Source organism: Bombus pascuorum, chromosome 4 (genome assembly GCF_905332965.1).
Source record: "Bombus pascuorum chromosome 4, iyBomPasc1.1, whole genome shotgun sequence".
In the NCBI taxonomy this organism is placed as follows: Eukaryota; Metazoa; Arthropoda; class Insecta; order Hymenoptera; family Apidae; genus Bombus; species Bombus pascuorum.
In genome coordinates this window covers 5,891,261-5,918,167 of record NC_083491.1, presented here as the reverse complement: position 1 = coordinate 5,918,167, position 26,907 = coordinate 5,891,261, and the positions used below count along the sequence as shown (strand labels likewise).

The window sequence follows — 26,907 nt, the reverse complement described above, 5'->3', positions numbered from 1 at the left end:
CCAATGACGTCACTTCCCAGTTAAACGTGGCTACCCTACAAGTGAAGGAAGGAGTGGCTTTGCGACCTGTCAAGTTAGATGATTTCTCGTGAAAATTAATGACTCGTTGCATCAATTAAGTTATTCACGTGTGCTTAGTACTTATAATCCATCGCGCAGTAGTTCTAATATACGAAGAAAATGTCGTCTTCGGGTGATTTTGGAAACCCGTTGCGTAAATTTAAGCTTGTCTTTCTCGGTGAACAGAGCGGTATGTATTTTCTAAATCTACTTCCGTTGATTTTGGATCAATATTGTTGATGTACATGTCCGTTTTATCTTGCTGATGATTTCTCGTGTATCAAATACCATATTTTCTGTCGTATGTATCAGTTCCAATGATGACCGTTCTAGGTTATAGATCAATATTTCTGGTCACTGTGCAACTTTATCGTTGCGATCGAATTTGGCGTCGTTCTTGTTATCACCATCCTAAAATTGCATTTAGTCTTAAGAATACCTATAATTTTATATGTACCTAGTTGTATAATCCCACCATTTTCATAAAAAACGTCTATTAATCATTAAAATTCATTATTTATGCACTTAATCTCGTATCGCTGTTTTATATATTTGTTTCATTTTAAACGATTGCAGACTATATCGATATACCGCAATATTGTAAAATCTAATCGCGGTGAATAAATTTCAATAATTTATATTTTACCTAAGGGAAGATAGTAATTTTACTATGAATTATATATTTTTAGAAATGGCTACAATATGATTTAAATTTATAATAATAATTCATTATCATGTATGTTTCTGAACTACATTTTGTACAACTATATTTTATTTTGTATTTTGATTTTTTAAACACATAATAGTACATTTTGTGCATTAATCGTGTGATTTGATGTTGCAGTTGGAAAAACTTCTCTTATCACACGGTTTATGTATGACAGCTTTGACAACACGTATCAGGTATGAAACTATTGGTTTTGTGGTATATATATATTTATGCATATGTCATAAAATTTACGTATAGTCTTAAATAGATATCAAATAAAAAATTGATTTCTTTAGTGACATAGATTAATATGTTATCTTATAAATATTTAAATATAACAGTTCTTTAATTTTCTCTTTTACCACACAACCTACAATCCAAATTTCTGAGATTAACCATATCTCATTGGCATATTTTCCAATGATCTTATGAGAATGTCATAAATTTGTACTTTCATCTATATCTTTATCTTTCATTTTTTTAAATTTCATTTTAATGTAGTTATGATTTTTATGTCTTACACTTTTGTTGTATAAAATGGACATTATCAATTATCAGTGAGGAGAGAAAATAGAGGGACCAAGACATTGATTTTTTGTAATAGATGACATTAAAGAAACAAAATGTAGGAATATCATAAGATTATCATCAAGTATTATTACTTCTAATTTGTGAATTTATTAAAATATGAAATTTCAATATAGTAGTTTTAATTAAAATATTTTAGGTATAATGAAATGATTTTATATGAAAAGTTACAATAAAATACTATACTATTTATTACAGGCTACAATAGGTATAGATTTTTTAAGCAAAACTATGTATCTGGAGGATAGAACTGTAAGATTACAGCTGTGGGATACTGCAGGCCAAGAACGGTTTAGATCTTTGATACCTAGTTATATCAGAGATTCTACTGTTGCAGTGGTGGTGTATGATATTACTAGTAAGTTTAATTTGAAATAGAGATAAAGTGTAGACTATGTCATGTTACATCATGAGCTCAAGTGAACTATATATACAGATGCAAACTCTTTTCATCAAACATCAAAATGGATTGATGATGTACGGACTGAAAGAGGAAGTGATGTAATTATTATGTTAGTGGGTAATAAAACAGATTTGGGTGATAAAAGACAAGTTTCAATGGAAGAAGGTGAACGAAAAGCTAAAGAGTTAAATGTAATGTTTATTGAAACTAGTGCTAAAGCTGGATATAATGTGAAACAGGTAAGTTTCTATTGCTTAATAAACATTTATTCTTTGCTATATTAATTAAAATTGTAATATATTAATTCTATTCTATTCATTGGCCAGCTCTTTAGAAGAGTAGCAGCAGCTTTACCAGGCATGGATTCCACTGAAAATAAGCCACCCGAAGACAGTATCCTTTATGTAAGATACGTAATGTGCACATCTGCATGGTACATATACATAATCATATTTCAGGGATTTTTCTTTCTTCAAATATAGCACTAAGAAATATGTCCTATATCCTTAATCTTTATTCTGTTTTTATTTGTTACATGGTTTGAATATCATTTGTTTTCAAGATTACTTGACTTCAGTCTATCAAAGTAATCTTTCAATATATTTTATAGAAACTTCATTGGTTATTTGAATTTCAGATATATTTTACATTAATATTTTATCAATTTTCTAGAATAATTAAATATGTATGTTATATAGTTTAAAATTTTTCATAACCATTATTAATTTTCTAAGAATCGTTTTGAATCCATTACTTTTAACATTATTTTTTAACATTATTAACAGTTTCAGTTTTTTCCGTTATCTTTTTGTGTTTTCCTTAATGTGTTGCTAAACCTGTAGTGCAAGAAGTAGTTCTGAAGGACACACCAATTGAACTGAAAGCATCGGAGAGCAGTTGTGCATGTTAAACCACCGATCAGCCTAATGGTAGACAACACACTGATATAAGTTAATTTATAAATTAAACTTTCAATGCTAGGACAGTGATATTCAGTCTGTACCCTTTCACAGTTTATAATGTGAAAAGGAGTAGCACTGTACTGAGGAGCTATAATGGTTTTTTCGTGAAAGAAAAATAAATATCCCACGGTAGCTTAAGCAGACTGCTTTTACACAATAACGTGTTTGTGTGTACTAGTAAATCATCAACATAATTTAATTCATTTAAACTCTTGTACTTCATCAGAGCCGCTTGCTTTTTTGACGTGTCGGTAGTTAATAATCGTCATCTTAGATAGTGCTTCGAACATTTTCTTAATCGACAAATAATTTTTATAACAGATATTTTGTTTATCACGAATATGTATAATTTTAAGTAATTAAATTTTTTTTATATTTTGCATTCTGATAAAAAAGAATTTGAATGAAATACTAGTCGTATGCATGATCAGTGCTGCAATTGCATGATATATGGTGCACTTATATATATACTACATATGTATTTATCGTCATGTATATATAAGTTGCAATACGCGATAAACTAATGTTGAAATCATGTAATTACGTATTGCGTAAATGCAGTCAAAGTAATAGTCAACTACAATTTGAACTGGTTGCAAACGCGAGCAATAAAAATCTTATATATTTATGGATGCACTGGATTGAAATGTGGACCGATTTAGTATAAAAGGCAACTCGTATAATATGTACCTGCGAGCGTACTGTGAATGAACATAAGGGGAAAAGTAATTTCAACGATGCAAAATTAGTAGTTAACGATATCTCATTTTTTATAAATATTTTAAGAAAACATTGCTCATGTATAATGGTTTTCCTTAATTTGGAACAATCACTGCATAAATTAATATGTTGCATTTCCTATTGAAGTATTATTTATATACTTGGAACTGAATATTTCATTTATATATACACATACAAAAGTAAAAAAAAAAAAAAAAGCAGGAAAGAGAGAAATTTAGATAGATCAAATCATTTTCAGAAACTTTGACAAAATTGAATTTGTATATATTAACTTAAAATTTGGGATATGGATAGACAGAATGCTATTATACCTAATACTATGATATTTTTGTTAATAATTATTGTAATATTTTATTTATATAAAAACATCTAATAGCATTATTATTTTTTTTATATTGATTTTTTTATGAACCATAATTTGTTCTTGCCATTTTTCCTCGTTATACATATTTCCTTATTTCGTAATCATTGTATAAGTCTCATTTTTAGCTGTATAATATTTTAACTAGGGTTTATATACATATAGGAAAAATATGGGCAAAGTGAAACACTTAAAGTTTAATGATACAAAAACCACACAAATAACAGAAGCAGTTCTATTTTATTTTATATTTCATTATAAATCTTTTGTCTTATAAGATCTCTAATATAAAAGGTCTGTCGCCTTTGTAGTATTTTCTATAGTTTTTACTGTGCTCTGCTATCAGCTTCGTAGAAAGAAAATGAAGCTAGCTAAATATACTTACATATAATTTGAACGCTAATCTAAAATACTGATAATTACTTGCTTATCTGGCTAGAAAAATGATTATTTTGTTTATAAAACGTTAAAAACTCCGATAACGACTATGATTAATGTCTCAATGAATAATCGGGCTGACAAGTGATAATAGCCGATCATAATTTAGAACGCACTCGAACAATTAGTTATTGGCATATACAGAATATTTCACTTTGCCTCTATTTTTTCTATATATACAATGCTTTGTATCATATCGTGAGGATGTGAGAGATAGCACTCATTGTATAATTTCTAATTAAGGTGCTTTGTGGCTGTAAAATTTCACGGTTATTAATGTTAGGGAATGCTCCGTCCCGTTTTTAAACTACTTAAATTTTATATGCTTTTTGAATACTATCTATCCTAGCTTTCGAAAAAAGAAAAATACACATTTACTGACTCAAACTTCAATGGGACTAAATTTTCGATCGCTATCCAGAGTAAAAAATCGTATAGACACTTGAGAAATTCTTTGTAAAACTTCTAAATCTGATATAATATAATGACTCAGCATACTGCCTAAACACAAGGAATCGTTCAAATCTATTAATACGATTTTTTTTTAGGGTTTAGCAGTTTCTTAGAATTTACACGAATTTGTAAGATTGATACGAAAATTGATCGACATGCTGATCCTTTTTTTTTTTGTTAAATGAATTAATAGCTGAATATTAATGGCAATCGAATGGTTACTGTGATAACGCCTTAACACACGAAAGCAGCTGTCGATTTGCAGAATCAATCACCGATGCAGAACGGCTCCGAATCGGAGGGAGAGAGCGGCTGCATTTGCTAGGGAGGTGGTTTATCAATGTGCAGCTAATAATGCTAACTCCTTGAGACATTCTGATACGAACCAAAAATCATCACGTACTATTAACAAGATGCTGGCTTCTTCTGATGTCTACATCGTGGCCCATAAGTTAACGCGCGACGAAGGCACAAAACGTTTCATTGACACCGTTCTTACTACCGACTACTTCTGCCCCAATCAGTCTCATTTAAGTCGTTTAACTATAGCGTGATTAACTGAGCGTTTTGCTATGATTCATATTACTCCGAGAACAGCTTCGTACGGTTATAGTGCACGTTGTTATGTTGTTGTACCCGCCAGACACTCTTCGACGAGAACTAGCGATCTTCTTTACACATTACGGTGTGAACCGCAAATAGACGTCGTTCAGAAAAGAAATAAAAAGTTCCACCAAACGAACGACCGATGTAATAGCTACATCACGATGATAGGATGGCTCTTCCATGCTCGTTGGAATATCATTCAATGCATCGTTAAGCGATCGAAGCAATATGCAAACAGCTTTTCTGTGAGATTGTACATATCACGATTCTTGATGTTGCGAATCGTTCAATAAATAAAAAATACATCGACATTACTATTTTTACTTTTCCATAAAATTTCGTCGAGCTTAGCCGACTCGAGAAGTCGAGATTCCACCAATTTCTTCCGAACAACGTTCTTTGCTCATCCTATCATCGTTTCCTTGGATCGCGATTTTCGAGGTAAAATCTACTCAACACGCACAAGACACCGAGAAGCTTAGACGAGAGTCTTTTAGACAGAAATATTCTAGACCTTAACGAAAACGACTGAAAGTAAAACGTTTTATTAGTTTACAAGATAGTCGAGGAAATCGAATGATCGAACGGTCTGTTTCTGGATCATTTGCGAAAATTATTACTCACACGTAGAACATGTTATTGGCAAGTTTGTTCGATGGTGGATTGTTCAAGGTTTATAATATTGTAATCATAATTAACCATCTTTATAGACATTTTTCAATATTTCTTGATAAATAAGCGAGCGACTCGATATGCGATCCGTTCATAAATTGAGAAAGAAGACGCACGTTGAAGAGAATAATTTGGGAAAAGAATGAAATGTGTTCAATCGTTCACTCGCCATTTTATATAATTATTAACTTGTGTAACTATTCAATTTTTGTCTTTCAGTACGTTATCTTTTGAACCAATGAAATTTATTGATTGTTTCAGCAGGTTAGATGAAAGATCATAGATGAAAGAGAATCGGTATTTCAGTTTAAAAGGAAGATTTAGAGTTGCGTCTTCTTTCTAACCAGATACACACAAACACACATGCACAAATAAGTACATAAATGACTAAAACGTAGAAATCAGTATGAAAAAAAGTGTGTGCATTGTGCATCAATTCATGAACCTGTCTCGTGTGTCACGACGTGTGACGAGCGTCGAGCGACGAAATTGCTCGTGTTTTATCGAGGAGACTGAACGCTTTTGAGCACGCCGTTGTTTAATCAGAATCGAATAAAACGAAACGAAATATACTCGAGCTATAATACTAATACTGTACCGTGCCAGGCATAACATGAAGCGCTTTGGAGGAAAAGATGTTGCGACAGTCTCGTTAATGAAGCGGCTGAACTCGGAAAATTCGCGGGTAAATTGGTTCGAGCGCGACATTCAGTGTTTTGTCAGCGATAATCGAGTGTGCCATGAAGGAAGTGGGCCAATTTTACATCTGCTAATTAGAATTTAGAAAAAAAAAAAAAAAAAAAAAGAAACGAAACGGTAGACGCATCTGTGGAGAAAATGCAAGGATGAGAAAATTCCGCTTGCCACGTGACCGAAGTCGCGAACGAGCGTAGTTTCCTCTGGCGTCGTCGTTGAACATTGATGTGATAAGGCTTCTATTTGAAGAAAACGATGGAAAAAGAGCGAAACATGGAACAGAAATTAAGTGATATGTAATTCATTAATCCGCCGTGCTTATCGCGAGCTCTACGTGCACTAGCACCGTTTCTTCTCAACGTTAAACTGTCTCTCTAGCGCAGCCCCTTGTGTAATAACGTGTCGTGTAGCGTTGATTCGCACCGTCTTGTATTGCAGCGTACGAACATCCAGAAGTTCTGTGGTACGAATCCCGAAGAAAGTTTAGTACGTTTTGCAGAGGTCGAAGATACTTTATTACGTTCGATACTTTCTATTCGGGAAAAACATCTTCTCGTTGAAGAATGTATTGTAAACTATGAATATGGAATAATCTAAAAAGCGCCTAAAAATGTCTGTTGGGGAAAGGATTCGTATCATTCGACTTCTTGTTGGTGCATGCTGAGCGTATATTTTTCTTTCATTCGGCCTCGTGTTCCGCGGAGAAGACACTCGGCTGCAGACTCCTCGACCGAAAATACGGCCGTAGCTCGACGTAGGGTAGATTCCCTTAGACATTTCCGTACGAGGGGAATAACTTTGCTGTACTCGTTTTAATCTTTATCGCCTAGTTCGCGATGTTCATGCCTAAGGAGAAAGAGGACGGCGTCAATGCTCGTCAGGGGCGCACTTCCGATGTAACTAAAGGAAGTCCTCTCTATCTCCACGCGGCTGCAGCGATTGTCTCCTCCACGCTGGCGAAGCGAACGAATGTAGAGATACGTCGATCTAGTCGGAACGATCTATCATTGGAAACAACGCGATCGATGGATCGTTCAAAAATCCACGGTGCTTGTTTCGTTGGGGCACAGTGAGATCTTTTCGGTTGCGGTTCCATCCTTTCGCCACGAGAGTATTGCCGATTAAATAAAAGATATTGTCACGAATTTCGTCGAAGCGTTACGTTATTGTATCGAGTCACTCAAACGTGATTTGACAATTACGATAATTGGTGATTGCGTGAAACACATCTATGAAAGTATTGACAAATGTTTGTGTAAGGGATGGAATACGTTTATTAGAATTATTTAGTAAGACGAAAAAAGTATCCAGATTTCATAAGATCTTATATTTTCTTTTATCAAGCTTGCATTTTATTTAAGGGATAGTCCTAAAGATTCGTATGTAGGGTCTTGAGTAAATATATTCGTTTCTTTAGACACACGGAATTACGTTGTATTATTTTAAGTGATATTAGTATGAGGAAGGAAACATTCGGTTTTGTAACGTGGTTGCTCTTCGTAGCGAAAGGGTTAACGGAGATTTGATAATCTAGTAGTAATAATGATTTGTAGCGTTTCGGAGGATTCTTGTGAATGTAATTTGCAAGGCAGCCGCGTTATGTGGTAATGTTATTGTAGCCGATGTTTCTTAGTTAAATAGAGGTATTCGCTGTATCGTCTTTTTGCAATTAAATTGTCAACCTTAACGTAGTAGTAGGGTGCGATATTCATTAATTGTAAAGTTAACCCTTCCAGTCATCGAGGCTGTAGAATTCTTGTGATGGATCTTTTTGTAAAACATTATGAATCCAACATTATGAATTCATAATATAGTCTTCGACGTAGGAAGCGAAATGAAATTTGTGGGAATGTTCTTTCTGTATATTCGATTTTCTGTCTCTATATGATAATTTGATACTTATAGTAGAATGTTTCCTTGATTCCTATTATTCTTCGTTTGAAACGAAATGAAAATCCGAGACTCGAAGGGTTAAATGTTTCAAGGCTTTAAGTTTCTCCGACGTATTTAATATAAAATAGAAACTAATGTACGCTTTTGTTTAACGTGATAAAACGAGATCTTGCAGAAATATAATTGAAAATAAACACCAGAGATTCTTGATTCATTCGAGATCGATGTAAGGGAAATTGATCGACGACCGACAACAGCTCCTTCGCGTTTGTACCTGTATCGTTCTACATACGCGCCTGAACGTCCCGATCAGACCGGAAGACTAAAAGTGCATTTATGGCTCACATGATCTATAAGCAATGTACACATATTACATTATTATAACTATCGCGATTGGATTCGTTGAAGAGGCGAAAGAAATGGATACCGAGGACAAGCCCGGGATCTTTTATTGTTTCCCTCATTTGCTATAGCTCAATATCGAAGTACGTAAATAACGAGTAGTAAATCGTGATATCTCTCATTTAGCTTCGAAGCTACGCGTAGCTGTAGCAATTGCATACACATACGCACGTACAAACACACCGATTGTATCGTATTTAATATTAGGGGACACGTGTCGTCGTTTCTTCGATTTACGCGTTTGTCCGTGCTACAACGAACCGAGATCAGAGGAGGACTGCGATAAAGAAGCATGCGTTTGTTTTATACAATTTAATCGGTCGTACCGAAGATTATGTTTCTTCTGTGAATAAAACACTGTAGCACGCTTCGCTTAAGAATTCGATACACCCGTTTGTGTTCCATTGGATATGAGTAAAATATGTGTTCTACTCTCTATTGACTAATTTCAACCTCCTCGACTCATAGTTCCTTCGAAGCCGCAATCATTTTACCCTAACAATCGAAGACCGAATGTGACTTTACGCGACCAATGTGTAACGCTGGTTAGAAAGCAACGATCCGAATTAATGAGACGATTCCTCCGATTATTTTCCATTTTATCGTATTAGGTGCAAAGATTTCCAAGTTCACACTAGCGGTACGATTTCCAGGATTGAACGTAATATATCAATGACATACTCACGCTGACTGAGACACTATAATTCGATTAGCGTAGCATGGTGATTTAATCACAGGTAACAGCACTGCAATCAAGCAATCCTATCGGAGTATATTCGCGTTATCTTCTCAGCCCGATTAGGAGTTCCTCGAAAACAGACGTTCCGTATCCATAACGCATTCGACTGTAATCCGTCACACTGGATCACGATAGACCTTTCCGGAGACTGGCTAGCCTGTTTAATGCAATTACGATGGTGCCGTAGGTTAATTGAACCGCTAGTGTAAACGAATACTGCAGCGATACTTGTAGTTAGGACACGGTATACTTCGAAGAGAATGTTTGTTAGCCCGCATTCGGTTGTTCGCAGGGTATAAACATAGATACGGTGACGATGTATGTCCGGTCGAAGGGATTGGAACGACGGTATCGAAGATCAATTTGAGTTCCTTCGAAGTTTCGAGGTTGGATTTGTGAAAGAGTTCTCCAGCAATCGGAACTTTGAGAATAAAATTGAAGCCAGTTGATGAGGTTTCGACTCAATAGGGGCAACTAACCGGAAAGTTTTGTAAAAATGTGAGGAGCGAACGCCTATTGTTTAATTCCTCTCTCTCTCGTTTTTTTATACACTTGTTTCTCGTTTTTTCCCATCAAATTTAATTTCAATCAGAATAAGAGTATAATTAGCCAAAGCCTGCGAACAACCTTTCGTTTCGCCGAGGAACTTTTTCCGCCAACGTGAACGCGTTGGTGAGTCGAGTGGAGAGCGAATAATTGGGTAAGTCTGGCAAATATTGCCGCTAATTAAAAACGAAGTTATAAGAAACGTCGAGAAAAAAAATGCGTTTTAATTTGGTGGAGTGCAACTTGATTAATTTGAGCATTTCAAATGAGAAGTTGGCAAGAGTCGGTTAGAGATTGAATTGTACAAACCGAATGAAAATTCGGATTGCGAGAGTTTCGAGTTTAACGATGAATCACTGTATAAAAATCATTTGTTGAAAAAAAAGAGCATAATAAAATTTACGTAATCCACGTTGATTGGGATAAAAAGCTGGTTTTCGATAGAAACGGCTGCCCGAATTAGTAGGACCTATGTTGATAAAGCTTTATCATTTCGAGAACAGTTCACGAGGATAAAGAGATAAAAAAATATTAATTTAAATTAATGGGAATATTGAAATCAATGAAGATTTACTGTATTATGCAGTTTAATAAATTTAGTTGAAAGTATGAATTGATACCAAAATAATCTTGGCAAAAAGGCACTTAAATTCTATGGAAATCCGAATGAATGTGTTTCATCGAAGCGTAGGAAGATTATTTACAAGAGAAAAGTTCACACTAATCCTCTTTGCAGACTTATCAATTTGTTTGCGCTTAATCAGTACATTCAGTTTATGCAATTTATATTCAATGAAGCACGAACAATCAAGATCGCATATCTAAGATCAGTGCAGCGTTCGTTTGCTGTTGCGATAATAAAAACCGAAGGCAATCTTTTTTGTACCGTGTCCCTTTGAAAGGCACGCCCTTGTCACGGTTCGAAACGAGCTTACGAGATTTTCGCAAACTTGTTAGAATTGTATCCCAGTCTGCACAATTTACAATCTACACAATTCAATTAGTGGAGCTTCAAACGAACGAACGAATAAAAATTTGTATTTATGAGTCGTTCATGCCCGATTCATTTCATGAAAATGTTGGAAATTAAAATGTTTTTGAGGTTACTCGATAATAGCCTCACTCTCGCGTATCTGTGATTTTTCATTGGGGGAAAAATTCGTCGATTCGTGTTTGTTTAATTGATTGAGAATTTTGTATGGATATTCGAGATTGATCATTAGCGTGCAGCGCAAATGCTTTTTCATTTATTTATTCGTTTACGCGACAGGGATTTTTTAAAGAGCTTTTCGTCCAAATATTCCTCATCGTCCCTTCGATGCATGCTTTCATTATTCGAATTTTCGTTTCATAAATAGAAGTACTGATGGACTGGCGTTCCTATCGAAATATTTTTTCTGAAATATTTATTTTTTTTTCTGATCGCTTTTATGGATAGCTTTCCAATAAATATTTCTCCGATTTGTTATTCTCTATGCGTCTGCTTTTAATCAATCTTCAGATATGCATTTTTGCGAAGATAAATGATTTTTTGGGGTTCGTAGTTAAAGGTTTCTCGTATTTACCATAGCAATTAATTAATTAATTAATAGCAGGCAAATAATTTCGTTAAAGGAGAACATGAAGTGTATCGTAGCTAATTGTAATTGTTTACACAGTTTATTGTAATGTCAATTATATACAAATTTAAAATTACGTCCAGTGCTTCTACGCTGACACACCATCTTGTTACTCGACACAAGTGCAATTACAATCGGTTTCCTCGTTTCTTCGTCGTTTCATACACCACAATATTCTTGCCACAAACGACTTGACAAACCACTAAGTTAAATTAATTATTATTTACAGTCTAAACCCATTCTGTTTTCATACAGTACGTCCACGCTTCGTTAGAATGTTTGACGTAGCCACGATCTAAGAAAAAAAAAAAAAAAATTGGACCAAAAACCACTCGTTTCCCGATTTTTCTTTTTCGAATCGTGACTGTACATACGATCGACGATTTTTCGTTTTCAGGCGATCACTATTGTAGCATTATCGACACTTTGTATTGACTCGCATCCCAAGTTAAAAGTATCGCTTTCAACTGTTTGGCAGTATGCTGTTGTATAGTTTGAACGATAAATCATCTATCATAAGACGATCTCGTTTCTTGCTGTTTTTTACGTTTGTAAAAAAAGAACTCTCTTATGACGTCGTTCTATTCGAGATCTCAATTGCATCGTGTCATCGGTGGCCATTTCTTTTCATGTTTGTTTGTTCCTTTTGTTTTGTAACTTTTTATTGAGCATCTAGGCCGATCGACACTACTTCCAGCTTTTTGAATTTCACCAGACGAGCTCGTTCACCGTGGCAGTGACAGAGCGTGGATAATCGAACGATCGATTCCGAGGCTCTGTTTCTTTCTCTCGTGGGACAGTGGAAAGTACTTCAACTAATTTAATTTAAGAAAAGAATGGAAGTTTCACAGGCTGCTGGAAATGTCGTCGATGATGCAAATGGATCTTATTCGAAATTCTAATTCTACGAAGAAGGAATCGAACGCACGAGTCACTGAATCGCAAATCTGGCCGAGAATCTACCATTTGTCGAAAGAATAGATGTATAAATAAGCCAGTTTGACTCGTACGTGCATTCTTTCTGCTTGATATCGAAGTGAACGTTGTTTAGAAACAGAATGTTTACCTCCTCGCGGGTTTCATTAGATACTTTTAGTTTTTGTTCAACAGAATTCTTCGATAATGTTCAATTCCTCGATCAGAAAGAAGAAAAAATTCTTTGGACCGTGAAGAGTTACAAAAGATGTTCGTTCGAGAAATAATCTTTCTGGGAGAACGATTGAGCCATCGTCGAGAAACGGTTCCAATGTTTCCTCGAGGATCAAAGATTCTACTTAGACATCGTTAATTATATATCGAAGACTATACGATTTTTCGGCAGTTGGTCGCAAGGTTTTCTTCTTTCTCTTTGTTTTATCGGAGTAAGTAGAAAAGGACAAGGAGTCAGACTCACGAGATTTTACGTTCGTGAGCGATTTCATCGAAGGGATTTGGATAAGTTTGTCAGCAACAAGCATCGTCGAACGTTCGTCCTTTGCATTGTCGCGAATTAACATTACTTCTGTCGATTATAAAGAAATGATCGACGTTTTCGCGTCATTTGACAGATCTCGTACATGGAGAAACCCGGTGTTGCAATAAATTCGATGCACTTATCTTCTTCAGTTTCTCCAGAACTGTCAACAGATGCACAACAAGGTTTCAGAACATTTCCTTAAAACGCTAACAGTCCCTTTCCATTCTGTGCTTTCAAATGCACGAGCATACGGTGCAAATTAAACTTTACGTGACTATCAGTCGTCCGTAGCTGTTCGGCTACATTTACGAGGTGCTCGTGGAGTCAAACTCTCAGCTCGTCCATTACCTGTTGCTGATGATTGTGACCCTTCTTCAGCGTCCCGGTGCCAGTCATCGCCATACTTTCCTGTTGAAGTTGATTAGGACTGATGATAAGGTTCTGTCCTGGCTTTCCCGGTTTTGTGTTCTTCGGAGGTGGAGGTGGCATCGGTACGTGACAGCTATTGTTCTGTAAATCTGCAAACTCTGGTGGCGGAATATGTTGAATATGGTGTCTTTCGACACTCTTTGTGTCCAGATCTCCGCAAATGTTGTTAGGCATTTGTCCATTCTCCTGACGTTTTTTTGAACAATTATGTTGGTTGCTCTTATCGCGTTGATAGTATACACCCGCGAAGATTAGAACATTAAGGATCAACAGGCTACAGCCAATCGCTATGGTTAGGCTGAGGGCTGTGGAGTAAGCTGCGAACCCATCTTCCGGTTGGATGGTTGAATCTTCGAAGGCTAGCTCGCTTGGTATCGCTGTCGTGACGTTTTGTGTTCTCTCCGCGAGTGTCACCTCCACCGTAGTCATCCGTGTCGTCGTTGGTATCCTCTGGATGAACCTGGGTGGCACCTGTAATAAATAAATGTATAAATAAATGTATAAAAAATGCTGTGGATAGCTGGAGGTCGCTTCAAAGTAGAGGAAGGGTCAACTGTTCTTAAAAACTTGTAGAAATTTGTTCAGGGTCAACGTCCGTCTAGAAGGAAATAGAGTTGAACGTACCTGTTCAGTGTCAAGCAGGTGATGCGATCTAGGAACGTCGTCGGAGCCAGGTTTATGGAGGTCAGGCACAAGGTTCAGCCAAAACGACAGTCTGTGCGCCCTGTAGTGGTTCTTCAGCTTCGACTTGATCTCTGGAAGCATGGATGAAGTCTCAGCCGGGTCAACGAAAGCGAAGGAAAGGAGTGGTGTTGGTAGGCGCAGACGGAGAAAGAGAACGTCACTTTTTAGAGAAAACGAGCGAGCAACTGCGTACAACCTACTCGCGCGATAATCTCGAAAAGCCGCCTTTTCAGCGGAACCTTTCCACATTAACAGCAGGGTAATTAATTATTGTCGCGTGGTAATCTCATAGAGAAGGCTGCTTCGTTAGTCAGTACGCCTCAAAGCTCCAGCACTCGGCGACGGTCATAGGACGAGAGAGAGTTAGACATCTACCCCTTAGGCTGACTATGCGCCGGCTTTTCTACTTGCGGCTGCGCTATGGCACTGTTCGAACCAGACTGCGCCCTACCGAACGAACTTTCCTGCGCCAACGACGTGTTCTGCTCGGCCTGACGATTTTCCATTCCTTCTTGCCTCTCTCGTTTTAGTGGAACGCGTTCGAGAGAGATCAGAGTCAAAGACTAATGCGACACGCGGAAGCCTCTCGTCGACTTTCGTAAAGTCACGATGAAATGTTACAAGTTGATTTTGATGAAAAATAGGGTCCAACAAAGGGACGAATTTTCCATACATCCAGTAAAGAGCAACTTGGTATTTGAAGTTACATTTTTATTTCGCGTTCCTTTCATCTCCCGCCGATTTTTTCTATTTTTTTTTTTTTTTTTTTTTTTTTTTCGGAAACGATGGATAGAAGCAAAGAAACGGTGAAAATCGGAGATAGTTGAGGGGTGAGTCCATTCTCACAATGGCGTTCTATTTCAAAGTCGCAACGCGATCCGAAGATAGGAACGTTAAACAGTAAAGTGAGTTCTGTCCGTTCCTGACAAACTCTTCTTCTCGTTCCACGATGAAGACGAGAATTATGCAAATAAATTTCGCTGATCCTCTTAGTTACACATACGAGATGCGTGGCAGCCCTGCAAGACTACGTTCATTATACACGCTTCACAGAATAATCGGATTAAATAATAGGTTCCCGGTTCCATCTCGAAACGAGACGCAGGAATTTCCTCGAATGCAGGGAACAACATACTCCAAAACGTTTTTTTCCATTCGTTTCAGTTTTCCGAGAATCTCCTTAACGAATAACCTTTACTCCGTCTCTAAGCGATTAATGCCTCGTAAGTCTCGAGGTTCGTGCTGACGTAGGATTGTGAAAACTGAGGCTAATTGGAAACTAGCGAGCTGAGATTACAAGGGGAATTAGAATCCGTGGGAATCGAACACTTTCCGAAACACCGGTTCGTGGAACGCGGATTTTCTCGTAATTTCGAAGCATCTTGTCGCGATAACTCGGGTCCTTGATGGTTAAACGCGATGGAAAATTCAAACTACCAGATTTGTGGTATTGGAAATCGTGGTTACAGTCATGCATAAATGGTACTGGAACTTAAATGGAACTTTTTCTAATTAAAATAAAAACCCTTCTACTTTCGTTAGAAATACTTTACGACTGACGATCGACTGAAAAGTTTAGGCAAACTCAATCTCAGCCTCACCTATGCTCAGGTACTTCTTGTGCACCGTTTCGTAAGCGATCCAATCGATGTTCTTCAACTTTGTTCTCTCGGGTCTCAACGGTCCAACGTCCGGTGTTCCCTCGTTCGGATTTCTGTCAGCGTATACACAGGACGATCGTTAATTTCTCGTTTAGACAATCGGAATAGCCGGGGCTAGTGCTGTAAAATTACTATTTCACGACTCACCCGGTGCGTGCGAAGTTCGTCAGATAGAGTATCACGCTCTCGGACAGAGTGATCTCTGGCCTTGTGTAGTTCTTGGGCCAATGGGATAAACCACCTACCAACGGTGCTCCGAAAAAATATGGTAGGTCCTCGCCGTGGATGCAGCCTGGCCTCTGCGAATAAAATATTCGTGAAACTCCCTCCTTTTTCTGTTTAAAATTGAAAGATCGTCGAATTTCTGCGAATAAAGATCATTCTCCTGTCACAATTCGGTATGAATCGACCAAGGAAAATTAAAGATTCCCTTTTTTGGTTCATAGAATAAACAAGTCACGCTCGCAATGCAAGTCTGTCCCAAAGTATTGATGGCATTTTAACGACGTAGGATGTCGACCGTATTTTAAATGGAGAAAGGATTTTCTAGCTATTGAGAGGAGGAAAGAACGGAATGAGCACGCCATTATATGTGCTCGACTATCCCGGTTTCGAGATTACTCTGACCTCTTAGTTGTTCGACTTGACCATGGAGAAAGCAATTGCTGCCCTTTGGAAACCTTTCGTTTCCTCTCTGAACCATCATTCGTTCCAGAGGAAAAGAGACGTCCCCTATTTTCCATCTCTTTGTTTTCCACAAAAATCGATAATTCGCAATCTTCTATTTACCCATCGACTATGGTTCGTTGGAAAATTGTTTTGGACTTTGTTCGCTGCTATTTTATAAGATTCGAGCAATTCTATAATTAGAAATAGCTTTTTTACTGGATAAATTCTACTACTCTTTGACGCAGAAAGTATCAGTAGACGAGTATTTTGCAAGATGTTACAAAGAGATACGAGATGTAATATGCATTTAATTTTACTCTAAGAGAGAATATGAGGTGGCATGTTGAAAAACACACAGAAACAAGACTATCGTCATAAAGTAGAAACATGGTGCACGCGATAAATCCTTCACTGCTTCCAGACTTAATTCTGCATAGGTCGTTTGCCGCATAAATATCCTTTTCTCCTTTGAGACTGCGAAGGAAAATTTACTAACATGTTGAAAATAGGAGCAGCAACGCGCGAGTATATGGAGAAACGTGAAATACGGCGTTTGTTTAAAAAAATTCGCGATCATTCCTACAAAGTCTAGCCGATAAAGCGGTCAAAGGTATTAAACGATCTACTCTTACGAGCAACGTCGAATATTCAATTTGCAAACGAAAGGGCGGGTGTTTCCTATATCCCCGACGATGGTTTTCTCTCGATCGAATGGATTTTTGGGTCGAGAAGTTGGAAAGAGAAGAAATAAAGACGATTCGTTTGGTCGAGATCGAAACTTCCAGGTTAGAAAATTCCCTTTGAGCTTGCCGGAGTAATGGAGACCTTATGCATCTTTTGTAGCGCCTCCGTTTCCTTCCTAATATTTTCCTTATCGATTCGCGGCACAAGACTTTGTTGCCTTTTGAAAATCATGTAGTTCGTTGCACTTCACTGAATCCGTTGCCTCAGCTTATTTTCAATTTTCTGACGAAACGGCTTGCCGCGTTACGTTCTTGCACAAAAGAGTTGGCAAACACTATCAAACTATGGTAGATACTATCTTTATAATCTACATTCAATCAAAGATTCTTCCTGAGCGTACCAATGGTTCCAAAGATCGAAACTTTGCCACCGTATTACGGATATCAATCAAGGAATCTCTCGTCGTAGTAGCTGCTCGACTAACTCCGTAACTTCGCCGTCACTCCCGTGAAACTGTTGGATGAACTTTTGCCCTTACAGTGAAAAGATCTTGAGATCTTTCAGCGAATAGTTTGGCAAACAAGTACGCACACGATTTCGTCGATCTGACAATTCGCGAAGACAGATCGGATCGTGTGCCTCTTCTTCGATATCCTCTATCCTTCTCACTAGTTTTCTATCCTTTTCACCATCTTTAAGTACGAGTCATTATCAGGTTAGTTACGCGATCATGTTGCTTTTCTCCTTCCAGAGATTCTTCTTCCTCGCAACCTCGTCCTATGTCATTATACAATTTTACATTCCTTTTCTTTTCGTGTTTTTACGGGTCGGCTGCCCCGTTAATTATGCCCCGAAACACCGACTGTCTCTATTTGCTCTGTCGCTTTCATCACCGGCCGCTACTCTGTATTTTTTCGTCCGTTTTAATTACGAATCGCCATTGTTTACCTCCCTCAACGAGTTTTACCGGATTGAATTTTATTCTTTAGCTTTTCTGACTCGCTGCCCTTTCTCTCCATCCACGCTCTCCGCTTCCGTTTCCACGAATCTCCTATCCTTTCGCACAGTCAGAGAATCTTCTTCGTTCGTCCAGATCCTTTCTTTGCTTCCCTCGTCCAGGTGTAATCGATACGTCCGACTCTCTGCCACGCTGGACACTGCTGCGCTCGACGAGCGCGTTGCCACGAAAACGAACGGTAGAAAGCGTTTGTATTGTCTATTCGAGAACTCGGCCAGAGCTTCTGGGAATAGTTTCTCGCGTCTTCCATGAGGAAAGACTGGTATTTTTATAATGGACATTTTTCCATGCGGCTTATTTTCTTTCCTTTCTTCTCCGCTGGTTCGAGAATGCCAGACTTTCTTTCTACATGCTACGTCGATGGTATTAGTTCTTCTGTAAATTTTCCATGCTCTAGCCCCTAATACGCAGCCTGCATTTCTTGCTAACCCTTTCATTCGCTGTTCTCTACCTTCTCGTTTTGCATGAGAATACCGTCACCCTTCTTCCCTGGTTGCAATCGACATCGTTACCGAATTTGCAATTTTCTGGCGAATATTCCAACGTGACGACAAAAGCAGAACGCGGAGAATATTAGTGATATTATTTCGAAGAACAAAAAGACGATAACTACGGTTTTTCCTGTTTTTATTTGCAATTACCGGTCACAGTTTTCTCACGCGTGTTTTCGTATAAATTTCACTTTAAACGCTGGAAATTTGATTTATGGCACGAAGCGCAGGGTGAAACGAAGAAAGGCAAACGTTTCTTTCGATACTACAATTTATACGATTATATCAGAAGGCGTTAATGCTGTTTTGTATGGTTACTGCATAAACGGTTGAACGGTGCACAATCGATGATCTAAATTTAAATTTAAACTCACGCTGCTAGTTGCCTTTGATGTCCTCCTTCTTATAACGCGACAGTTTTGCACGTTTCGCGTGCTTTTTTCTCGTTCTTCGGCTCTTTTATCTCATAGTAAAAAGTTTGTTCCACTTAACGGTCGGCGATCGTTCGAGTAAAAGCAATTTCCGAAGAATCATCGTCCCCCTGATAAAGCTTTTGCTTTCTGTAATGTTTCGGTGGCTCTTTTTGTCCGCGTATAAAAGGATTTTATTGGAAGTTTTATTCGGCGAAGCTTTAGAAATCTTTATAATCTCAATTTTAACGCTATTTCTTTTATATGAAAGATTCAAATTAAAAGTTGATATCGCCTGAATTTATTTCGGATAATGGTATACCTAATCTGATATTTATCAACATTCTAAAACAACGATGAAATTAACGATGAAAATTCGAATTTTGCCAAAGTGTCAGATCGTGTTTATGCGAGTAAAAGGATTACGTTTGTATGGACATGTGCTAGAATCCAATTAAAATTCCGACTAATCTCGAACGGTTTGTTCACTTTTTTCTGATTAACGTATATCTCGCGTTATGCCGCTGTTTCTTACGATAATTAACTTTATCGTTCTTGTTACACTACCCGTTTCCTTCCTCATTTTTGAAACATTTTCACCGATGAAAGTTTCACTTTGCAAGGTAACCGAATTCTCGGCAGTGGAAACGCCGTCTCCTTTAAATTCAGAAACTTTCAGCAGTGTTTCTGCGAAGTAAAAATTTGTTTCCTTGGCGGAAGTTAATTTCAGTTTCAGCGCAGGTTAACGAAATCCTTCTAATTTCTATTAATATTCGCGAGTGAAATATTTAATGATGTTTGGTCGGCGAATCTAAAATCAATGACCGGACGAAGCGCAGCATTGCCTGCCGTTTTCGCAATTTTCGCCGATTATTCGGACGATAACTCGGTGAATCGCGAATTATAAATGCAAATTGTTCGACGTATCAGCGTCGAATTTATTAATTATTCGTTATGGAAATCTATTAACGAGTTCAATTTCAACATTAATAACCAATTGTCTCTTTTCTTTTTTCTTTTTTTTCATCTCCTTAGTTTTCAACCTTTTTTCGATCGATCGATCGATCTTTAAGAACAATCCTTCAAGGAACTCTTTCGAGGAAATCCAGCATCAACGATCCGGCAAAATGTTTCGAGCGAAAATGATCGACAAATTCTTAAGAACTTTAAATACGTCCACTCAACCGTCTTCGATTTTCATTCCTTTCCTCTACCTCGATTCGTAATTTTCTGCTTCCCTTTTTAAACCTCTTTAGTCTTATAGAATAATTTTTCCACGGAGGCAAAACGTCAAAGTTCTCCTTGATGGCCCAACGTACTTCATTTAAAATAGCTCGAAGCCTTTACGAAACTTAGTAGTTTTTTCCATTTCTTTGATCGTTTAATATGATGTTCCAAGGGGCAAATATTATAAAATATAAAATTAACTTGTCCTGGTAACGATATTTCTAGTAATAGGTATCCTAGTCGATAGTCGATCCTTCTCTTCGACATCCTCATCCTCCTTGTCGCAACGATGTCGTTAATAAAACCGCGTAGTCTTTGTATGTATTTCGAACGCGGACCTTAGAATTTTTCAGCATGTTTCCCCTGAATTACCGGGCCCCTTTAAGCCGTCTGTATACACGCGTAATTGGCAAGCGGAAGTTTAATCTAAATTCCGTTGCCACTCTGTCTTTACACAGTTCCACTTTGACGGTGACGCGTACACAGCCTCACTTTGCAAACTCGACACACGAGTAACAGAAATTTTTCGCAGCGGCTGAAGGGAAACCGTTTCCAAGACTTTTAAAAAACCTTGGATCGTCGTAGCTTTCGAGAAGGTTTAGCTTGAATAGAAAAGATAAATTGAAGGTTTCGGAAAGCTATTTTATTTGCAACTTCAATTTCCTAAGATCTTACGAGCTTCTTGATTTTGATTAATCAAACCTTTGCTAATGGAACGTTCCACGAGGATGTATAATATCACGCAAGCCGATCGATGAGCGCTTCGTTTTACCAATTCTTGGAATTCTATCGGGTTTCGAAGCTGGATCGTTGAATATTAATCTTTTCTCTGTTGTAATTCCCTCGTTCTCTTTCGCATTTACTGAAACAAATCCCGCGATGCCATGGGATCTGTCATTTCGATTATCGTTATAAATAATGGCTACACCCTTCCATTGGATTTCGATTTTCTGTGGCCGATTCTACGTGAAACACCTCTATATGACATTTATATACACGGACCACGTGTCTCGAAATTTCGTTTAACGGCATCCACTTATTCGTATCGTATATTACAAATTTTCCCTTTCGTCAGTTCGTGCGGAACTGGCTCGTCCGACCAATACGTACTTTTTCTACTTGCGCGCTGCCTCCATTCAGGAGACTCACGCATTTACATATATTTATCAAGCTTTTTCCAACCGTAGCGTATGCGCGTTATATCATAATATTAGACGAAGTAATTTTCCCACCGTTACCCAGCTTTTCCTCCGCTTTTCCGGAAGTCGTTCCCTCCATCGTTCCACTCCAGTATTCTTCGAAATTCTGTGACATCGCTTCGAAATTAATTTCATTACCGGGCGTTGTAGTACGGTTTCTCCGCAATTAACGTCGCCCATATCGAACCGTGCCCGTTTCCTTTTTCAATTCCATTTAAATAACGACCACCGCCGTCCCCTCCCCTTGCCGTCTCCGTAATTGTTCAGGAAATTATCGGTAACGTTATCGGGCGGCGTTGATGATAACCGAGTATATCCGCGGCGAACCGAAACTACGACCGGAAACACCGAGTTCTAACGTGACACACAACCGATCTCGCGCGTCGCTGCACTCCCGTAATTTTACAATTTCCCTTCGCACGTATCCGCTTCCTGCGCGAAGCGACGCGTCCAAGATATACCGCGTAATGTACACGTGCATGCGGTAATAATATAATCGTACTCGGGAAATTCATCTGCCGCAGTTTCAAACTGTTCTTCGCTCACTTTCCTACAGCCGCAGGCGGTGGAAAGGATACAAGTTTCAGAAATCAGATACAGCTAACGCGTCAGGATTTGCAGAACGATCGAATACCTCTCTATGTAGCTTATTAATATTCTATGAGTTTCTAGAACAGAGAGAATAATGCGAGAACATTTTTTCTAAATAGGAAAATTCTCTAGTATCGATTTCAATGATTTTTCAGGTACAACAAACTATAGAACGTGAACATTTTCGAGAAAATATCAAGATAGTACTACCATGAGGTTTCGAACTCGAGTCAATTTTCTGGCAAGCACTTTGCTCACTCAGCCACGATAACCTTTTATCTTGAATGGAGTAGCGGTCACCTTTTTATGGAAACTCGTGAAATTATACTGTTTCTAATAATTCTAATTTCAATAGCCGGGAAAAAGTAATTGTTATAAAACATGAAATTTTCATTTCGCATACACCGTAGTTATTTCAATTTTTGTTCGTCGAAATGAAATATTTTTCGAAATCCAAAGTTTCCCGTAGTTCGAACGCGCAGCGGTAGAACTTCTTCCACCGTTGTTATCGTTTTTTCTCCACCTGTTATCATCACTTGCTACATTTTTCTTCGAACGTTATACCAAACAACGTGGAAGCGTATACGGTGGAAAAACTTTGCCCGTTGGGGTTGTTCGCTTGCTGTATTTATATCGCGTATTCTTCAAGTTTGTAGAATAGAAGTGGAACAAAAAATTTAGTTGCGCGGTGTCGAAAATTCTCTGTGCCATCCTTCGGTGCAACGTTTTATCAACGAAATGAAGTAATTAGGCGGAAAATAACCAGGAAACTAGCGAACGACTGCGCGAAAAATTTCCTCTGTGTCCCCAGTTTTGTTGAAAACGTACATCTCGTGGTATCGTAGACGCGTAAATACAGCCAACTCTACAGGAAGTTACCACGAATTCTCGTTGATTCGCTCTCTGGAAATTCTTTTTTCTCTTTTTCGTTTTCGAAGTGGAATATCAAGCTGCCGACTAACGATTATCCTTCCGTGGGCAAGAAACAACGAATCACGGCTTCGATAATGAATCCTGATTCGATCGATGTAAGGAGAAATTATTTTCGTAATTAGACAAGTTTGAGAAATAACCATCTACATGGCGTAAAAAATGTAAAAGCTTTGGAACGCTGTGAAATGTAGAAATGCTGGGCCAAGTTAATTTTAACGACCTATTTCACTGTATTGAAAAGGAGTGTATTATGTGGCCTCGTAAAAAGTTTCAAAAAGACATTGTTAATTTTCACGGTGAATTTTGTAACTGAATAATTTTACACGACAAAGGTTTTAACGATGTTAAAATATTTCATACGAGTTTCTTGGATGTTATATTTACATTTTCATTGAATCAATTTGGCGACGACGTTATTCATTTATTTTCGTTTTTACTTTCTAGTTTTTCTTTTATTTCAGATGTTTACAGTAAAACGTGTTGGCTTATTCTCGCTTGAAATAAAAAGACTGGGATTTCGTTTGTCTTGCTGTGATTTTACGACGTCCGTCAACGTGGAGAAATATATTAGAAAAATATTGCCCAATTTAAACAGAAGAATACATTTTACTTCGTTTACAATACGTCCGTCGAGCTTATGCTTACGATAGTGAACGAACTCTCCCCGAGAAACGCAAAACCACCATTAGAAAAGGAACATTCGTGGCGTTCGCCGTTTCAAAATACGGTGCAAAGCTGTGCAAAATTCCTTGAAACGTGTCTCCGGTACTTCTCAAATTATAAATTAACACGTTTATCAGGTATAATCTCTCGTTTGTTGCTCTTTCATTAATTCACCGTAGAATATTTTATATGCAAAAGCGCGAGACGAGCAGCGCTGAAGAACGTTCGACTTAACGAAGAAGAATTTTCATCGAAAGAACCAGTTCGATCGATCCTTTATGAACACCATTTATCGATCTACGATTCCGTTTGGCACGCGAAACGCAATTTTTCTAGTTTCGCGCTTCGTACTCCGGCAATGGAAAGCGCCTTTCATTTTGCACCACTAAACTACGAAACGTCATGGTGGAAACGGATGCGCGGCCTGAAGAATGGGATTTAAATTTGAATGAACGAGGAGGCACGGTGAATATGCGAAGAAATGGCGTAATGTATCATCGTTAGTAATAAAATATACGAGATGTGGGTTAATGACTGCCTCCCTGATTGCATTATGGATCATTTCGCCCTCGTATCGCGGTTACCGTTACTTCCACGAACTTTTTAACTCGTTTACACGTTTTGTTAGCAAAGCTGAATCTTTGTAAACGTACCTGAGGATAATCGCCGAACTTTGTCTGATAATCGAACACGTACAGGTAAGAGTTTCGATGGGATTGACTGTGAAGGTCTGCTGTTCTCGTAGCCGGTGCCACGGTGTTGGCATCTCCTAAAGCTTCCAACGTTTCGTCTCTGGAACACAAAAAGGAAAAAATACTTCCATTCAGTCGTAACATGAAAATGAGAGTTTGGGAAACAAGCAAAATAAAAATTCGAACGGATCGGCTAAGATCACGTGCATTGAGAACGATGCAAGTTGCGTTTTACAGGAGTATTTGAATTTTCCTAGAAATTGCTTGCGAGAAAAGACGTAATTTAATCTTTGCGCTCACTTTATGTTCACTGGATGTTGAACAGGCCGTTCCCAGTCGGTATACTCGTTGATTATCGTCGCCAAGATCTCTGCTTGATGATACGTGTACGTGTTACGTACAAATTCGCGTAGAATTTTGGTTCTTCTGTCAGCCTCGATCCCGTACTGAGCGTCATCCGCCGTTAAAGCGAAATACGCTTCCGATCGGACAACGCCGATCATCAGATCGTATCTGGAATGTAAATGGCAAATCAGTGTGAAATTATTTGAGCCGTTTTTTACTGGCGAAGCTTGGGCAAGTGACATTATTTGCTGTATTAATTACAGAGTTTAATGGCATTTCATTGACAGATCATAATGATGTAAATAGTTTTGCCTCATTATGCCGGGATTATTCATATTTACGTATCATTTCGAACTCGAACGATGAAACAAATATTACACAGTGGATATATCAAATACGTGAATATCTACATCCTGATTCTCTTCTGGCTAATTATCCAGGAAAATACTACGAAAATGTCATGGAGAACGTCTGAATGGCGTATTATTGATCATACTTACTATATTTGTTTCTATATTTCGTTTTATTTTTCTTTCCACATTTCACATATTTTCCGGACAAACAAAAAAGATGGATGACGTTCTGTTCGTTAAACTAATCGGAAGCGTCGATCTTATTAACCGTAATTGACAAGGCAAGTATATTCCTCGTACTACGGTGGAAGGAAAATTGTTTGAAATTTAATACGTTCGTAGGAACAGAGTGCACGTGTGTATATGTACATGGCGTAGAAATGGAACACGCCTTTGTTGACGCTCCATCGTCTTCTTCGTTAACCGTAACATAATTACACACACGGTTCAGCTGTTCCATTCCTCCTGATTCTTCGTCCAATGTTCACCCGATGAAAGAAGGTAATAGAAATAGATAGACAGATGGAAAGCGAAAGAGTCTCTCTATTCGACACAAATTAACTCGGCGCTCTCAGCGAACCGGGACATTCAGCGAAACTCAGAGGGACGTCGGTGGGAAGAAACGCGGCTCGTTTCAACGATTTCCATTCCCTTTAACGTTATCGTTACGCGTCTGATAGCGCAAAACCTCCGCAAGACCATTTATTTATCGCGTGGCTAAAGGCGTTGCAGCGAAAGGCTACTGCTCCGAGAATGGATCGAGAATGGAACACGAGTGAAAGCACGAAACGCACGAACGTTCGAAAGAATGGCGACGACAAAGGGGAACAAAGACCGATCGCGACAAAGGACGAAACGTAGAGAACTAGAGTTGATGAGGGTAATTCAACGATTTCGGGATTGTTCTGTGTCCAACAGTTCTCTACTCGCATATTATTTTAGAACACTCGAAGGTTCTCTTTTTCAAGTCTAAATGAAAATTAATTCTGATCGCTACAGTAACCATCTTAGCTCAATACGACCACAAAACGTTAATATACCGTGTTTGAATATGCTCGTCGAGCTCTTTTGCTGTCCCTTTAATTGTTTCATGCAAATGATATTTTCCTTGGAAATTAAAAACAACTACCTTTTCGTTTCTACCAACCAATGCTCATGAAATTAAGTCCCGCTCGACATTTAGCCGTTTCGTTATTCGCTGTCGGAAGTCTTTGCGCGACTCCGTTCTCTTCTCGTTGAGCGCGATGGATAAAAACATTTTTCCACGACGATACGCCGCTCTATAAACACTCGAATCGTTGCTCGCCGTGTTGGCTGGCTAAACGTCGCAATTGTTAAATTACTCCAGCAAACGGAATTGCGTTTCGGACAGGCGACCTCGTCAGGGAACGATGGGACAAAGGGGACGTACCTTGTCGTCCAGCCGCAACAACGAAAACTTTTAAAAGGAAACTCGAGTAATTAAAAGTGCTGCGCGTATACGTGTTCGCCGCAAGTGTAAAAGGATTAAAAGC

At 38.1% G+C, this 26,907-nt stretch overlaps 2 protein-coding genes across 3 annotated transcripts in view; one reads left to right on the top strand and one right to left on the bottom strand.

Annotated features, from left to right (window-relative positions):
* The first annotated feature begins 11 nt into the window (after positions 1-11).
* LOC132906170 (ras-related protein Rab6) lies at positions 12-8,781 on the top strand. Of its 2 annotated transcripts, none has more exons than XM_060958079.1 (6): positions 12-250; positions 905-963; positions 1,556-1,715; positions 1,794-1,999; positions 2,087-2,153; positions 4,967-8,781. In XM_060958079.1, the coding sequence occupies exons 1-6, from the start codon at positions 181-183 to the stop codon at positions 5,038-5,040; spliced, it is 636 nt and encodes a 211-aa protein (XP_060814062.1). In that variant the 5' UTR covers positions 12-180; the 3' UTR covers positions 5,041-8,781. The 2 variants fall into 2 exon arrangements, with proteins under 2 accessions (XP_060814062.1, XP_060814063.1); XM_060958080.1 differs by lacking the exon at positions 4,967-8,781 and adding an exon at positions 2,603-4,629 and having other exon boundaries at positions 13-250.
* Positions 8,782-11,906: 3,125 nt separating this feature from the next.
* LOC132906169 (neuroligin-4, X-linked) overlaps positions 11,907-26,907 on the bottom strand; it is a 222,013-nt gene continuing 207,012 nt past the window's right edge. Inside the window, exons 6-12 of the mRNA XM_060958077.1 lie at positions 24,996-25,208; positions 24,657-24,795; positions 16,266-16,417; positions 16,059-16,171; positions 14,398-14,528; positions 13,693-14,244; positions 11,907-12,183 (exon numbers count right to left, since the gene is read on the bottom strand). Of these exons, the coding sequence (XP_060814060.1) occupies positions 12,136-12,183; positions 13,693-14,244; positions 14,398-14,528; positions 16,059-16,171; positions 16,266-16,417; positions 24,657-24,795; positions 24,996-25,208 (1,348 nt within the window). The 3' untranslated portion in view covers positions 11,907-12,135. The remainder of the gene's footprint in view (positions 12,184-13,692; positions 14,245-14,397; positions 14,529-16,058; positions 16,172-16,265; positions 16,418-24,656; positions 24,796-24,995; positions 25,209-26,907) is intronic.

Coding starts and splice junctions, on each gene's coding strand:
- LOC132906170 (XM_060958079.1), top strand. CDS start 181: ATGTCGTCTTCGGGTGATTTTGGAAACCCGTTGCGTAAATTTAAGCTT. Junction 2,000..2,086: donor CTGGATATAATGTGAAACAG/GTAAGTTTCTAT, acceptor TTCATTGGCCAG/CTCTTTAGAAGAGTAGCAGC. Junction 2,154..4,966: donor AAATAAGCCACCCGAAGACA/GTATCCTTTATG, acceptor ACACGAAAGCAG/CTGTCGATTTGCAGAATCAA.